Source organism: Vollenhovia emeryi, unplaced genomic scaffold, assembly GCF_000949405.1.
Source record: "Vollenhovia emeryi isolate VEMERY1.0 unplaced genomic scaffold, V.emery_V1.0 DF939213.1, whole genome shotgun sequence".
NCBI lineage: Eukaryota > Metazoa > Arthropoda > Insecta > Hymenoptera > Formicidae > Vollenhovia > Vollenhovia emeryi.
The window spans coordinates 122,406-138,473 of NW_011967153.1; the positions used below are offsets into that span (position 1 = coordinate 122,406).

At 39.3% G+C, this 16,068-nt stretch overlaps 1 protein-coding gene across 1 annotated transcript in view; it reads left to right on the top strand.

Moving 5' to 3' along the window:
• The first annotated feature begins 13,197 nt into the window (after positions 1–13,197).
• Positions 13,198–16,068, top strand: part of LOC105561070 (leucine-rich repeat protein soc-2-like) — a 3,478-nt gene continuing 607 nt past the window's right edge. Inside the window, exons 1-3 of the mRNA XM_012010731.1 lie at positions 13,198–13,245; positions 13,383–13,739; positions 13,856–14,151. Coding sequence (XP_011866121.1) covers positions 13,198–13,245; positions 13,383–13,739; positions 13,856–14,151 — 701 coding nt within the window. The remainder of the gene's footprint in view (positions 13,246–13,382; positions 13,740–13,855; positions 14,152–16,068) is intronic.

Consider the following 16,068-nt stretch of genomic DNA (forward strand, 5'->3'; position numbering starts at 1 on the left):
TAAAAATTCAATGGGTTTGTTTTCTGCTTGGTTTTCTGTTCCTGCACTGGTGAACTAGTGCAATAAATTAGAGCGAGACAAGTATATTTTTTCTCATTCTGGCTTACTGCACTAGTTCACCAGTGCAGGAACAGAAAACAAACCTAATGTCACACCTGTATTTTTATTTATAGATTCCATAAAAAATACATAAACTAGTAGTATTAATAGATCACCGATGAATGCTGGTTAAAACACTCGATACACTATTTCGTGTATTATTTCGCGTTTTCAATCTAGAAACAGCCAACAAATTACACTCGAAACGACGAGAGACTTAATGCGATGATACAAAATGTGTCCGAACACGAGCATCGTTTAAATAAGCAATTATCGTTCGTAATTATCGTAAGAAATAATTTAAAGTTAACTGGAGCTTTGATTCTCGGATGTATAGATCTCACGTATGAATCGCGCGAGATATTCATCTTGCCGGTTAACCGAGCATCGATGGCAAATCGCGGGGATTCAGCGATCGCGCGATGATATCGATCACTGATTATTCGCAGAGAACAATCGCGGTCTCTTCTCGTACTTTCGCGAACACGTATCAAGAAAGAATAACACGACATGCGTCCGACTGTCGCCGCGTGAATGATCCTACGTACGGCGTGACTTTGTTTTGCCGAGCGCCGTAGACCGAGGGTTGATTCCAAGAAGTGACGTAGCACTATAGACCGAGCGCGGTAAACATCTCGTCGAAAGCCGAGCGTCGGTTCCAGAACATGACGTAGCACCGTGAACACCTCGGTCGAAAACAATCTATCGCGTAATCCGGCTCGGATCGGTCGACCGAGGCAGATATTTCGTGTGTCCTCGCGTCGCTCGTCGTAACGCGATCGCCTCGTACGAGATATATTTAGCATTTATCAATCGCGTTTAAGTAATTGTCGTGAACCGTAATCGTATCGTTGATTTCTACGGTGATTTGTCGCGATGAATATCACGCATAATTGGAAGAGAAAATACGAGGAATTACATATATAAATTATTAGTTAGTTTCGATACATCCTCGAGCGATAATACTTTTTTAACAATCAAACTCGGGTGAATCTCTCTCACGTTGTGCTTTACAATGTTCGTCGGTTCAAGTTAAACATTTATCGCTTTCAGATCAAAAGCGCAAAGTAATACGAATCGTCGGGTAAAATGATAACAAAAATTACAATACATCGATCGCTTGCTAAGAAATAATCTAACATTATTACGTATACAATCGCGCGTATATAACATAAAGTTTCCATTTCTGTCGCGTTCAGGAGCGCCATTTAAATAATCGAAATAAAGACTTTTCAAAGCGATCACAGCGACCAACCCTCGGACCAACCGTTACCGAGGCAGAATGATAACCGTTTATCTGTAAAAATCAACGGAGCAGGTACGGCGTATCTTTCATTACTTATTCGTCAAAATTGTTTTCATGTTTTTCAACCCCGCGCGCCGCTCGGTAATTGTTTACGTCAAGCCGCCGCGTCACCGGCGACCGCTGCGCGGTCAAAGACGTTCGCGCTTCGCATTATCGTTCGAGCCGCCGGCACGTACGCCACGGGGCGATGTGCGCGATCATTTTCCGCGTAAATAAACGACGCCACAACCGCGCGATCGAGCTGATCGATTCTGCAAGTGCCGCGGGACGTCGTTTTCGTTCCTCAGGAGAGAGAAACTTGCAGTTTCCTCTATTCGAAATACATCGCGTTGTGGACTCGCGTAGTGCCGCAGTAGCAGCGCCGCGCAGTAGCTGCCGGGAACGACGCCATGTTAATCCATTCGAGGAGCGCCGTGGACACGCAGTGAATCGGTTTCGTGTGTCGGTCGACGCGTTTTACGGTACGCACAAGTGCGGTAACATTGTTCAGTTCGACAATCGTGCGACGTAGACTCGATCCTCGCGAGTGGTAGTCCATCGAGACGCGTAAATGTGGATAATCCCGGCCGAAATGTCACGCGCGGTCGGCGTCGCTACGGCGCCGTCGTATTCTCGGGCGCCAGGAGTGCACCGAGTTGTTCAACTTTGATTCGTGTCTCCTCGCGCGTGCAGTGATATTCGAGTTTTCCACGCGTGATGTGCTGCGAGAGAAGTGTTCGCGCGAAATCGCCCCGTCGAACGCACGCATTCGGTTCCCTTTTTCGCGACGCGCGTCAAGTTAGCCTCGCGCATCTCCGCGAGTCCTTTCCGCCGGAATGTTCTCGTCGTTTCGCACGATGCCATCTCGCCAGATTCGGCTCGTGTTTCCGCGCGCGTGCAGTGATATTCGAGTTTTCCATGCGTGATGTGCTGCGAGAGAAGTGTTCGCGCGAAATCGCCCTGCCCAGTGAGAAATGATTTGTCGTTCGATGTCGAAACGATGTCGAATCGACGTCAATTTGACGGTATCGATGTCGATTCGACATCGTTTCGACATCGATCGACGAATCATTTCTCATTGAGTGTCGAACGCACGCATTCGGTTCCCTTTTTCGCGACGCGCGTCAAGTTATGCGCGGTCTACAATGCGAGTCGCAGAGTCGTAGTCGTAAGAATAATCGACTGCGATTGATCAATTTCGTCAGATACATAAGAATTGACCAATCGCAGTCGACTATTCTCACGACTACGACTTTACGACTTCTATGTAGACGAGGCTTTGGCTGATGGCAGGGAACAATCCGTAAACGCTTAAGACTGTCTCAGTCGTAGACGTAGGGCAAGGCAGAGAGAAACGTAAGTCCTGAAAGGCTATTGTATACGACTTGAGACAGTCTCAAGCGTTTACGGATTGTTCTCTGCCATCAGCCTTTAGCCTCGCGCATCTCCGCGAGTCCTTCCCGCCGGAATGTTCTCGTCGTTTCGCGCGATGCCATCTCGCCAGATTCGGCTCGTGTTTCCGCGCGCGATTGTTTCTCGTTCTCGCTGCAGTGACGTCCGCGTCGGTTAACACCGGGAGTGAGTGTTGTGCGTTCTTTCTTTTCTTTCGCGAGTGTCGCGTTGTGCCAGTACGAGACGGAGGAGTCTGAGAGGAGGCGGCGGTCTAGGAGGCATCGGGCAACGGCGGAGCAACTTTATGGTAATTATTTTTTGTTTCGTATAAAATTTATCTTCTTGTTTATTTAACATAATTAAAAATTTTAAAGAATTTAAGGAACTCAGAGCCGTGACAGGGTGGTAGTGTCTAAATATTCTATTCTAAGTTTATTGCGAAAAAATATCACCTCGGCCAGGGTGATTTTTTTCGCAATAAACTCAGAATAGAATATTTAGACACTGTCACCCTGTCACGGCTCCGAGTCCTTTAAATTCTTTGAAATTTGTGTTTAACACATATGAGCCATACTAATTTAATAATTTAAAAATTATTTTCCTGAATTGATTTTAATGTGAATCTTATAATTTTATGTTACAGAATCGACGTAGTTAAACTCCGCTGCTGCGCATCGGGTCGGTGAGTTGAAAACTTTTTTTATTAAGGCAACGAATATACATCTTGTAATATATCTTGTAGATACAGAAATGTATATTCGTTGCCTTAAAATGGATAGATTTCAAATGCTATGTCGAGCTTATTTTCCACTTTGAGAATCATTAAATTACATGACAGAACTCAAGCGAAATATGGCGAATATTATTGATACATTCGTCGAGCTAATCTCTTGTAACCTATCCATTTTTATTAACGAATTGATATATAAATTAATATAGTATGACGTAAGATCCTAATATATTTTATCGAGAGCACTGTAATTTTAACTTATTTTTATATATTGTTTGCAGTTATTAATTTATTATAATATGCAAAGTTATAATATGCAATTACAATATCGATTGAAATTGTGAAAAAAGTTTCGTTTTTCTGGATCTCACATCATTTAATCTGTGTATGTACGTATGTACAGGGTTGGGAAGTAGGAGTTACAGGTCCAGTTTCCTTGTTTCTTTTTGGTAACTCTAACTTAACCTCGATGCTTTCTCTCCATCTGTAACTATAACTTATTAATTCAGTTACAGTAAGGGTTATTTTATGTATATTTTAAACCTCTACAGATTGCATTAGGTCTTGCATTTGCACATAAACGCTTTTATCGACACTTCACAATTCACACGCAGATTTAATATTTTTATTTTCATTGCAAGAGAGTAACTGCAAAGTAACGATTCGTTACTTTTTTAGTAACTGTAACTGTAACGCGTTACTTTTCAGAATTGGTAACTTGTAACTGTAACTAGTTACATTTTTAGCGAAAAAAACTGTAACTGCAACTAGATACTTTTATACAGTAACTTCCCCAACCCTGCGTATGTACATACGTGATATATGTACTTTCAAGATGCGTCTCGCATGAATACATGCAGTCACACGCATCTTTGTATTTTCGCGGTCGGTTTTCGCGATCGGTTTTTCCAGAAAATTTTTCCAGAAATTATTAATTGTTTAATTTTATTCACATTATAAATTTTAATTTATCGTGGAATATGATTAAAATCATTCTAACGCGAAATAAATTTGTTTCTATATCTACTTGAATTTAAAATTCAAAGATCAAGTTACGAAGAGATAGTTAATATTTTTGAATAAATAACGAAAGTAAAAATTAATTTGATACGTATATGCAGTAAAGATTTTTTAATTAATATTCTCTTTTAATTAACTTCTCGTGATCATGCATTTTTCGATACGATCGACTCTCGTAAATTCGAACCATACGAAATATTTGTCGGTGACGATAACCGACTATGGAAGGAGTTTTTTTCCTTCCTGATCTCTGGTTAAAATGACCAGATTGTATGGCCAGGAGCAACGAAAGGTATGTCCAATCTGGCCCAACGAGGGAACACTAATTACGACGAGGTTAAGTGGTCAATATTGGCCACTCTGATGGAGTATGATTTCTTTTCATTTGCTACAATTCGGGTGGGTTATACTTCTATCTACACATATTTTCACATATGTGCGAGAGTGAAACCCCTATTAAATCCCGCGAGCGCGTTAAACTCCAAGTCAACCCCCTAGAAAATCGCGTCGCGATTAATTAAAGATTTGTAGGTTCATTATGTTGAAACACGGGTAGGTAGAAAATGGATAGGTAGATCTACAGATTAGAATACGGATAGGTAGAGATTCGGATAGGCAGGGACAGGGGGCATAATTCGATAGTTAAAAAAAGTAGGTAACATAAATTAACGAAGTAATAATAACTTTATTATAATAAGTACATGAAAAGAATTTCGTATTATTGTACGCACATTGAATATTTCATATGTATCAAGAGAAATATTGTAGGTATTGTACAGGTATTATATTTTTAATTTTATAATGTAATTATTTCTTTTAAAATATTGTCTGCATTGTAAAGTAAATTATAAAAAAATGAAATAAATAATAAAAATGTAAAAACCAAATTGTAAAGAAAAGAGGACCGTCGATTAAACGCGGCGGGGGTGGTGGAGGGCCTCTTGTACAATATAATTTATATTTTAGCATTTTACTATTTATTCCATTACTGCATATAAATTTTATGATTAGAGCACACACACTCAACGTAGATAGCTGCGGGATACAAAACGAAGAAGATTTTCGGCTCATGTCGCTACGTCGATTTTTCGCCGAGTTGTAGCGTTTTGAAACTTCGACGTGCGCGCATCATTCGTGAAAGAATGATGCTTAACTAAATTTCGGCAAACTTCCGAGTTGATAAATATTTAATTAAAACTATCTGGACTACTCACAAACCTCTTTAATCACACTTCATAACTCTTCATACAAAATACAAACGATTTCCTATTAAAACTTTGTTCAATTAATCTATTCCGTCTAAATAATGCCAGATAGAAAAATTATTAATTAATTACAAAGAAACGATGATTCACAAATTTTTTCAATTGCTCTTCAAACGTACAGCTGCGCTGAATTACGTTCCAATTTGGAAATTAATATACAAAAGCGCAGTCTTCGGTTGAAGGCGGGAAATACAATTGATCGTACTGCTATTTCAAATCCTAGTGAATTATCTATAACAACTTATTTGACTAATAATAAGTAAACTCGACCGTAATACCTGAATAACACAAATGATAGAAACGCCTAATACGATCAAGTCAGATCTTAGTACTTAATAGTATCTTTTTGCGTACACAGCGATTGACAGGATGGTTGCGACACTTTTTTTAATGAGTTTAGGAACCTGCATTTAGGGTTACGTTTCAAAATTTCTCCGAGGAATATTTTACTCGGTGGCCATTCCGAAACCACTTTAAGCGTTTCCTACCTAATTCTCGAGTTCCTAAATTTACAAGTTAAATAAGTCTTATTGTCGCTAGTGATGATTCAAGGAGGGAATATTTTTTAATAAATCGACCTAACTGGCAAGAAGTGATCTTTATTTGGTTAACAACGTTTCGACCTGATTAAAGGGTCTTGGTTAAAGGGTCGAAACGTTGTAAACCAAATAAAGATCACTTCTTGCCAGTTAGGTCGACTTGTTAAAAAACATTCCCTCCTTTCCTAAATTTATTTTAAAAAAAGGGTTGCAACTCTGTCCATCACTGCACATCTTTTAAGCCTAATCTACAACGTGCTCTTTGCGTCTAGGAGCATTCTATTTTGTAGTCAATAAATAAGTTTAAAAAATTTGCACAAGTGAATAAATTGTGTATTATACACTGTGCAATCGTACATTGTCGACAAATTTTTTAAGCGCTTCGATTTGTTTATATAAAATAGAATGAATGATATCTAATTTTAATGACCTACATTGGCCAATGTTTTTATTTAAAAAACAGTTGTTTTATTTTACAAAACAGTTTTTTTAAATAAAAACATTGGGCAGTGTAGGTCATTAAAATTAGATATCATTGATTTTTAACTACTGGCGATATTAAATTTATCTGTGAGTTAAATTAGAATGTTTGTAGATGCAGAGAACACATTGTAGATTAGGCTTTAACACGGCAACTGCGCGCCGATTCCGGTCTTGAAACACAATCTGAAGCTGACCTAATTAAATTGATAGTTGGTTTAATATTATACTAAAGCATTCTTCAAAACCGAACTGTAAAGAATTTATTGCCGAAAATATCATCTCAGCCAGGATTCGAACCTGGATCCTCCTGTCCGGGACGGGTGTCTTGCTCGACTGAGTTTCTTAAAGGTCTCGTGAAAGATTGAGTTTTTAAACGGGGGGAAAGGATTATTCCAGATCGATCACGCGAAATTCCCCGAGGCCCTTCCTTCCCGTGAACGAGGCGTCTTCTGCCACTCGGTGCCGACATTTCTCGAATGCCGAGCGATCCTTGCGCGACAAGGACTTGCAGTGCGCTGCGGGCGGAACGGCCGTGGTCGGCACCGCCGTGTGATAGATGCCTGCTCAACTCCGTGTCCCCCCACCTACGCGGGGTGCATTGCTGACACGAGCGTTTATGTCTGCATAAATTCTCATTTGAGGCCTGATAATAAAGTAGACACGCGAGGGGGAATGGACACGCGTTGCCCGGCACGGCAAACGCGATCTGATCCATAGATCACCGCGGAGCGTCGGACGAGGAATCAGGATCGGCCTGGAAAACCTCGGACGTCTGATACTTAATTCGCAAACCTTCCCGCTATTAGTCCGCTGTTAAGAGCCAGTTTTACAAACATTGGTTAACTGTTAACCAGAGTTTAGTCAACTCCCTGTATTTTTTATCTTATTATCTAGAAGAAGAGACAGAGACAGAAACAGAGAGAGAGAGAGAGAGAGGGGGGGGACTCAATTAACTGACGGTTAGCAGTTAACCGACGTTTGTGAAACTGGCCCTACGGGCATGACAGGAATGGCTAGCTTGTACTCTGAAGATAGCAGTTATTGTGCGTCACTTTGAGACAAAGATTTAAAATATAAAACATTGTCTTCAGTCTTTAAGAGACCAAACCATTCTACTCAGACTATAAATGTGTATCTTACATCAAAATTAGCGCCCTTATGAGAGAAAGAAAGATACGAGGAGAACGTAACTGTATGTGTGTTTACGAGTAAAGAACGAAAATAAATAGGAGCGTTAATATCTCTCGGAATGAATACAATCAATTGTCATCGTCATGACATCCATGCGCTCAGAGAAGTTGAAATTATTCTTGTCCCTCTTTCGATACGACAGTTCTAATTAAAGACACATAAATAATCATTGCTAAATTACTCGAAACAAAACACTTGTTATTCCGGAAAAAGAAACTCCGAGGAAAAAAAGACAGTTAGCCCATTTTGGGACCCACAAGTAGTAATCGAATTATTTGGATTGTTCGTAATCCTAATCTTTTACGAATTTTACCCCGCGTAACTAAAAGTCGCAATTAACTATTCTAGCTATATCAAAAATTTTTAAGTAATACTAATCAATTATCTCAATTAGTTCTGTCGATATTCAGTAACGTAAAGATCATTTTCACTTAAGAGGCACTAACCGAAATGTTAAGTTGCTTAACTATAAAAAACGGTCAAAATTTTACCCAGATTAGAGTTGCGTACAATCCAAATAATTCGATTACTAATTGTGGGCCCCAAAATGGGTTGCTGCTTTTTTCTCAGAGTACGCTATAGACATCTTTTATAGATTTGCTGTATCACTAATACGATAAAACTATCATTTAAAGATTTGAACATGCCGTTCCTGGTAAAACGGAAATATCTACCCTTTTCTCTTTTTGTAAAATGAAAGAGGCACTTATTGTTAGTACTATAAGAAATTAACGGAGAAACGGACGATTAAGGGTTGACAGGGGTGGCAGAGATTCACCCCGTCGAACTCGGCGCATATACTTACGCGTGTCTATATAAGGCACGCGTAAGCACGTCTCGCACACTGTACAAAGCCTCCTCCTGCACGTGTGTACGATACGTGCCATGCGCACACGGGCGCGCGGCAATACACGCGGCGTGCTTAATTATATGCATTCTCGGAATCTGCGCGGATTCACCTTATCTAGTGTCCGTGCACGTTTCAACGCTTCGTGTTTACGCGTCGAAAGGGAGAAAGGAACTGCGCGCTGCGCCTTATTTACGGGCCCTCGCCGCAGGATATCGAGGATATCGAGGATTCTCCCCTCGCCCGTTCCTCCCTTCCAGCCGCATTTCCTCGAGAACGCGGAGCAATCCCTCGGAAACTGTGTCAAAAATAAAAGGGAATATTTGCGGGGAAAAAATTAAAGATCCTCTTTAGTACACAGCATATTCTTGGCGCAAATATGTGATATAATTTTCGCAGGCTTGGTTTTCGATGATACGCCGAAAAACGTAACCGAATTGCACCCTTAAAAAAAATGCAGTCAAAACTGATAAAAAAGTTGATCACTGATGGATAACTGATAATTGTAACTGATGACAGCACAACCAGTATATTGAAACAATTTTACCAGATACTGATATAAAAACTGGTCATTTATTCAGTTTTATATTGATGAGTAAAGGCCAATTTCACAATCGTCGGTTAAGTCTTAACTGTTAACTAGAGTTCAGTCAACTTCTTGTCTTATTCTATTTGGTTATCTAAGAAAGAGAATCAATTAACCTTCGGTCAACGGTTGATCGGCGTTTGTGAAACTGGCCCTAAGTGATAAAATTATCAGTTACTGATACAAAAACTGGTAATTTGTTCAGTTTTATATTCATCAGTAATTGATAAAACTTCCAGTTCTAGTTGAACCATCAGTTGAGTCACCAGTTGTAGCTGATCAGTTATCCAGTCAGTGTCCAGTTGTCAGTTCAGTTCCCTTTCACCCGTTCTGTTAAACACTTTTTATAACAATGTATATATATATATATATTACACAAGTATTTTATTACTATTATTGTTTGTGTAAGCAGCATCAGTAACTGATGATATTGAATCAGTAACTTGTAGCGTTCTCAGTGACTGATTACAAGAGTCAGTTACTGGTAATGTTCCTCAGTTAATGTCCAGTTTTAACAATCAGTTTCTACATCACTTTGAAAAACTAGTCGCACAGTGATTGTTATCGTCAGTAATTCAACACAGATCAGTACTTAGTTACTCATCAGCACTTAGTTACTTATGATAACAATCATTGTCTAACCAGTTTTTCAGAGTGAAGTAGAAACTGATCATTAAAACTGAACATTAACTGAGAAACATTACCAATAGTTGACTCCCGTAATCACTCACCGATAGAACGCCACGAGTTATCGATTCATCAGTTACCGATGCTGCCAATCAGTTCTTTTTCTTAAGGGCAGTCAATCGTTTCATTCGCACAGAAGGGGGGGATTCTCGCATATTTATAAAATAAAAATCTAAGTCTACATTTTATCGCTTTGAATAAAACGAGCTTCCTTTCGGTCGGTTTTGTTTCGGCGCTCGGTTAATTATCTTCACGGGCTTCGAGAGAAGCCCACGGAAGCCCTTCTCGCGCAACTTGCGGGACCGAGTGCACCGAGAGACGGGTCATTTTTGTGGCAAGTCCGGGACGCGGATAGGTGGAAATGACCACCGGTCTCCCGTGGGACGGGAGGGACGTGAAGGGGCCGGGAGAGATCGAGCCTCGCCAACAGTCGTATCGTCTGGCGCGCTTGATGGAGTAGTCTCGCGGCTAATGTCGAGCGAGGGTGAGTACAGGGCCACGACGTGGACGACGAACGATGCCTGATTCATCACCTCGCCCGGGGTAGACGTTCGGTGTTGCGCCGCTCACGCTACTCCCAAGACGCAGACAAATCAACGTACATTTGGAAATCGGAAGAGGAAGAGGCGCGCGCGCGCGCGTCCAGGACCCGTCCGGCTACCAACGGCGTCAGGATCGATTGTAACTGGCGCTCCCGCGGGAAGGAATCTGACTGTCCGCTGTATCCTTGAAGAGGATCGCTGACCTCGGGCGTGTCGGCGGCGAATTTGTAACGCACAATGTTTTGAACTGGCCGAATTTACGTGATATACGTTTGTCGAACACGACAACAGCCGCTTTTCCTCTTCGGTCTGTAATCGGATAATTTGTCCCTCTGAAAAAGAAACGATGGAGCGATCCGCGCCCCTGTTCGCCGCGTCGCATCTTATGTGCGTTAGTTTTCTTTTGCGAGCGTTACTTAAATAATTTCAATGATAAAAAAAATTTCTCTCCCTCTTACTCCAGCTATTCGATCACGGCTGCTTCTGCAGATTTATAAACGTTGCGTGAGAGAATGTCAATACACCTACAAATTAATTGGCAGGGGAGAAAATAAGTACGGATGTTTATGCGGTATAAAATGAGAGACTCTTATATCCGTACGATCTCACCAAGTAGTCTTAACGTCCGCTCCGTGCGCTTCCACGAGCCAGATAGAAGCGCGCTCCGCTGCGCGGCGATAAACCGCGGTATCATACGCGCGATCGGATGTAGACGCGTTTACATCAGGGGAATCGGGAGCTTACCTCGGAATCGGATTGAGGTGGCCGGCGTACCGCGCGGCTGCGATCGAGGCACAGCGATCGCCGCGCGGCCAATTAAACGCGAATGATTACGGCGAATCGTGTTCCCGCCTCGATGACAATCAGCCCGGTTGTATCTCTGCTAAGTACTCGAGTATCACGGTCCCTTATCCGCGTGATCACAGGAAGTGCAGCGTGTTCTCCTCGCGGGTCGTCCCGATGCATTATTTCGGGTGCAGCATCAATTGTCATCGAATAGAGACCCCTCGGCGAAGGCCATCAAGGTCAATGCACTCGACACGTCGATCAGACAATTTTGTGCGACACACCTGCGCTTATCCGCCGCTCCGGAACAACGTGCGGCACCCTCGCGGCGTGTGGGTGCGGGCTGACAGCTCCTATCGCGCTTGTTACACGGATAGGTTATTGAAGATCCTGAAATGGTATCGAACAGGCCTTGCCTTACATATAGGGGGAGTGATAAGAGGGAGCTGTTTGCTAAGTCTTCGCAAAAGTTGCACGCACGCACGAACCACCAACGGCGCAAATCGCTTTTGTGCGTGTTAATGATAAACCGGAGATACATCGAATTAATTCAAATATATGACGAGTACCGCACGATGTTGTTTCGAATATTACTAATATTTAAAAAATTACCAAGTTAAATAGCAGTTTACGGTCTATTACATTTAATAAATTAGCAGTGTTTCAATAACAACTCGTAGAAATCACAGATAAGAACTAATTTTTTTAATTCTAAAGTAACAGTTACCATTAAGTGCCCATTTTATTATATTTTAAATAATAGATTCTTATTTAAAACGTGCTACCTCCGTACTCTTTACAAGTAGATTCCGCTGGTATTGATCTAATAATGTAAGAAACGACACATGTCAGTGAACGGCAATAACTAATCTATTACACATTTCACGAATATGTTTATTTCTCTGTTGCAAATGTTTAAAAAGTAAAAAAGTTGGATAGCGATAAACTTTTAATCAAATCCAGTTTTCTGATAACATAGAAATGAAAGTTACGCACTCTCTCGAACCAATTCTAGAATAAGCATTATTATCAAGGCCGGTACTCATAGTCGTATTAGCATCTTAAGACATTGCTTAAGATAATCTTTAAATAGGAACGGGCTATGAGTACCGGCCTGAGAGCTTATTTTAAATAATAATTTTAATCAGAGTTTCGAGTATTGAATCGCCAATGCTTGATTAACAGTTAAGTTGAATAATCTGGCTACAGTAAAATTTACTTTATTTTCAACACAACGTTTTGGCCATGGATTTTGGCCCTTTTCAAGTGTACTGCATCAAAGCAGTGCACTCATACAGCAAGCAGACAAATCTAGAGAGACATTATGTCTGTGTAGCGATATGCCTAACTGGGCCTAATGGCATTTAAACACATACCGTATGCTGACTTAATGCTGTACACTTGTAAAGGGCCTAAACCTATGGCCGAAACGTTGTATTTAAAATAAACGAAATTTTCTTGTAGCCAGTTGTGTCGGATTGTTCAACCTAACTAATAATTCTAATGTCAAATGTCACCCGTCATACTGTTTGTAAATTGATTTCGCCGTCGATACCAATATAAACCAATACATAACAGTAGGTAAACGGCAGTAACCCCAAGACTCGCGACTAAGTCATCATCGTCACCAATTTCCATCAAGAAATCCGTAACATTATACATTAAAAATCTCTTAAGAACGACAGACGTTATTACGCAAATGAGTATAAGGCGATCCGCGGTATAATTGAACAAAAATTAGAGGTATGAACTTTGATTTTCCCAAACTCAACATGAGAAAATTGATTGCAATGGTTAGTAATTATTTATACAACTGTTACAGATGGCATGATATAATGTTGTAATAAAAGATCGTAGAATTAATGCAATTTATATATTATATCAAATATTGCAGGTTTAAAGCTGATTTACCGAACTTAAACCCAAATAGGTTTTCTCAATAGGAGTCGAAGATATGTCTAAACGAACGCATTCGATTACAGAACATAAGTTTACTAAAAGACGTAGGACTTTAAGAGAAATGATGCAAATGATAATATTTAATAAAATTTACAATCCATTCTCTTACAATCATAACAACGTTACACAATGGTTGAAACTAGAAGAAGTGAATTTACCAAACAATAAAATTTGCGACCTGCCAGTGCAATTAGGCACTTTACCTTCTGTAAAATTCCTGAATCTGTCACAAAATTGCATTGGAATTTCCAGTAAATATAAATGGTTATGGTTAGCACAACCTAAGATCAGAAAAACATTACTCTTCCTTTATATGAGTAAAAATTTGGTAGGTTATACGTTTAATAAAATATCAAAAGTGAAACAACTAATTAATTAAATCTGTTGCATGTAGGAATGATTAATGACTTTCCGCGGTTAATGATAACGCATCATTATTTATAGATAACAGAATTACCATATTATATTGGGAAGTTGAGTGCTTTGTGGGTACTGGACGTTTCCTACAACGCGTTGAGAACCGTACCAGAAAGCATCGCCGATATACCAGATCTCGGAGCTTTCTATGTGTCATATAATTCGCTATTCAGTTTACCAATAGAAATTTTTATTCGACCGTTCCATTTGGACGTTTCAATGAATCCATGTATAATCAAAGATAATTCGAAGAATGAGAGTCCTTTGGAGAGTAAATTTCCAAGTCTTAAACAATTATCAGCCGCAACAGTGCGGCGATATAGGTTTGTCTCTTCTTTCAGTATTTCGTACATTCATATACACGCGCGCGCGTACTTTTGTGTGTGTGCTATCAACACATGCAGTCACGCATTAGCTATGCGTATGTGCATACATATGTATAAGTTTATAGATATACATATATACATGTTTGTATACACATGTACATGTATACCCATACTTATACATATACGAAAGGTACAATCTTCTTCATTAATGCCTGGACCTGCATTTTATCTTCATTTTTCTCATCCATACAACTCACTGAGTTTTAGGCTGTACGTAATATGTATGTACAGGCTTATTTTTAATGCCTGTACCTGTATTTTTATCATCATTTATCTCGTTTATACAAATCACTGCGTTTTAACCAGTATGTATGTACACTAAAAATGACTCGTGCTTTCCCATATAAATTTAGAAACAGGTAGAACACAAATTCACTTTTCATGTATAATATGTATGTGCAAAGTGTATAAATGTGTTGATATGTGCCCAAATCCATGTGGGAAGGCATTAGTGATTCCTATTGTACTATCACACACTTCTATAGAAGCTGTGTGAGCTACAGCATGAACCTCATCGATTTATAGTTGAGAATAAAGAATATGAAAGTGTGTATCCTAGTAAACCTTGGGTTCAGGCATTAATAAATAAGACTGTACATATAAGTACCTACTTTACATAGCTGAATTGTCTTCGATTGCGCCAGAAAGAACTGGATTTCGAAACAGTCTATAAAATTATAGGGAAAAAATTTACAAAAATTATGCCACTTATCTAGATAATATCTGATCTAATAATATAAAATAAGTGAAATTCTTTTTTTCCTAGGATACCATATAGTAGAAGTTTACTGCCAAATGCGTTGGTTGATTATACAAATTGTCTGAAACGTTGCATCTGTTGCAAAAATTTCTTCAGAAATGCCTATATATATTCATGGAGGTCTTGTGTACCAAGATCTAGAATTAAGTACGTATCAAGAGGAACGTAGCCGAAGTTTCTACTTGTGGAACATAGCAGATGTTAAAACAACAAATGTGTGTGTAAATTTATTTAACAAATGGACGTAAAAATAATAATTCAAGAGTACAAATTTTATAAAACTGTAAAATAATAGGTTTAAAATTTTGAGTTTGTACACGCAATTTAATACAAGTACTTTTGTCTAAATTCAGTTGTGTATGTAAATTTTGTGTATGTTACAATACACAAAAATTTTCACTAATTGGAACCCTATTGCAACAGCATATTTCTGCGACGAAATCAAGTAAAAAAAGTCTGGTACTATTTTTCCCTCCGACTAACAATTATCGAGATATCATAAGCTAAACATTAAAAAAGTTAAAATTTTATCTTGAATATCTCATAAAGTATTAGGCAAATCGAAAAATGTTTCAGACAAAAGTAATTCACATTAATTAGTAGAATAAGATAGCATAATAAACAATAGGGGGTTCCATTTAAAAAATTGGAAACGACCTTTACGTAACCTTAAAACAACTTGTCAAGATTAAACTAATGGCACCATCTTATGTCCCCCTTCGAACCAAACAACTTTTATCTGAAATATTTATTCTGCGATCAAAAATAAAAAGTTATTTTGTGTGGCACATTAAATTGGGACACTCTGTATATGTTTGTATACACATGTACACGTATACCCACACATACATATATACTAAATGTACCATCTTTTTCATTAAGGGGGGAAATGCATTTAGACGGCCGAAAATGATCCATTTTTGGGGAATTTTTTGCTAGGAGAATAAATTATATGACACTTTAAAAATTATATGTACTATTTACTTATACTTTAAGCTATTTTAATATATTTTTTATTTTATATAATATAAAAAATGGCGGAGCTATTGTATTGTCTTCCGAAGACATCGGCACGCGAGTTGCCAATCTGCGGG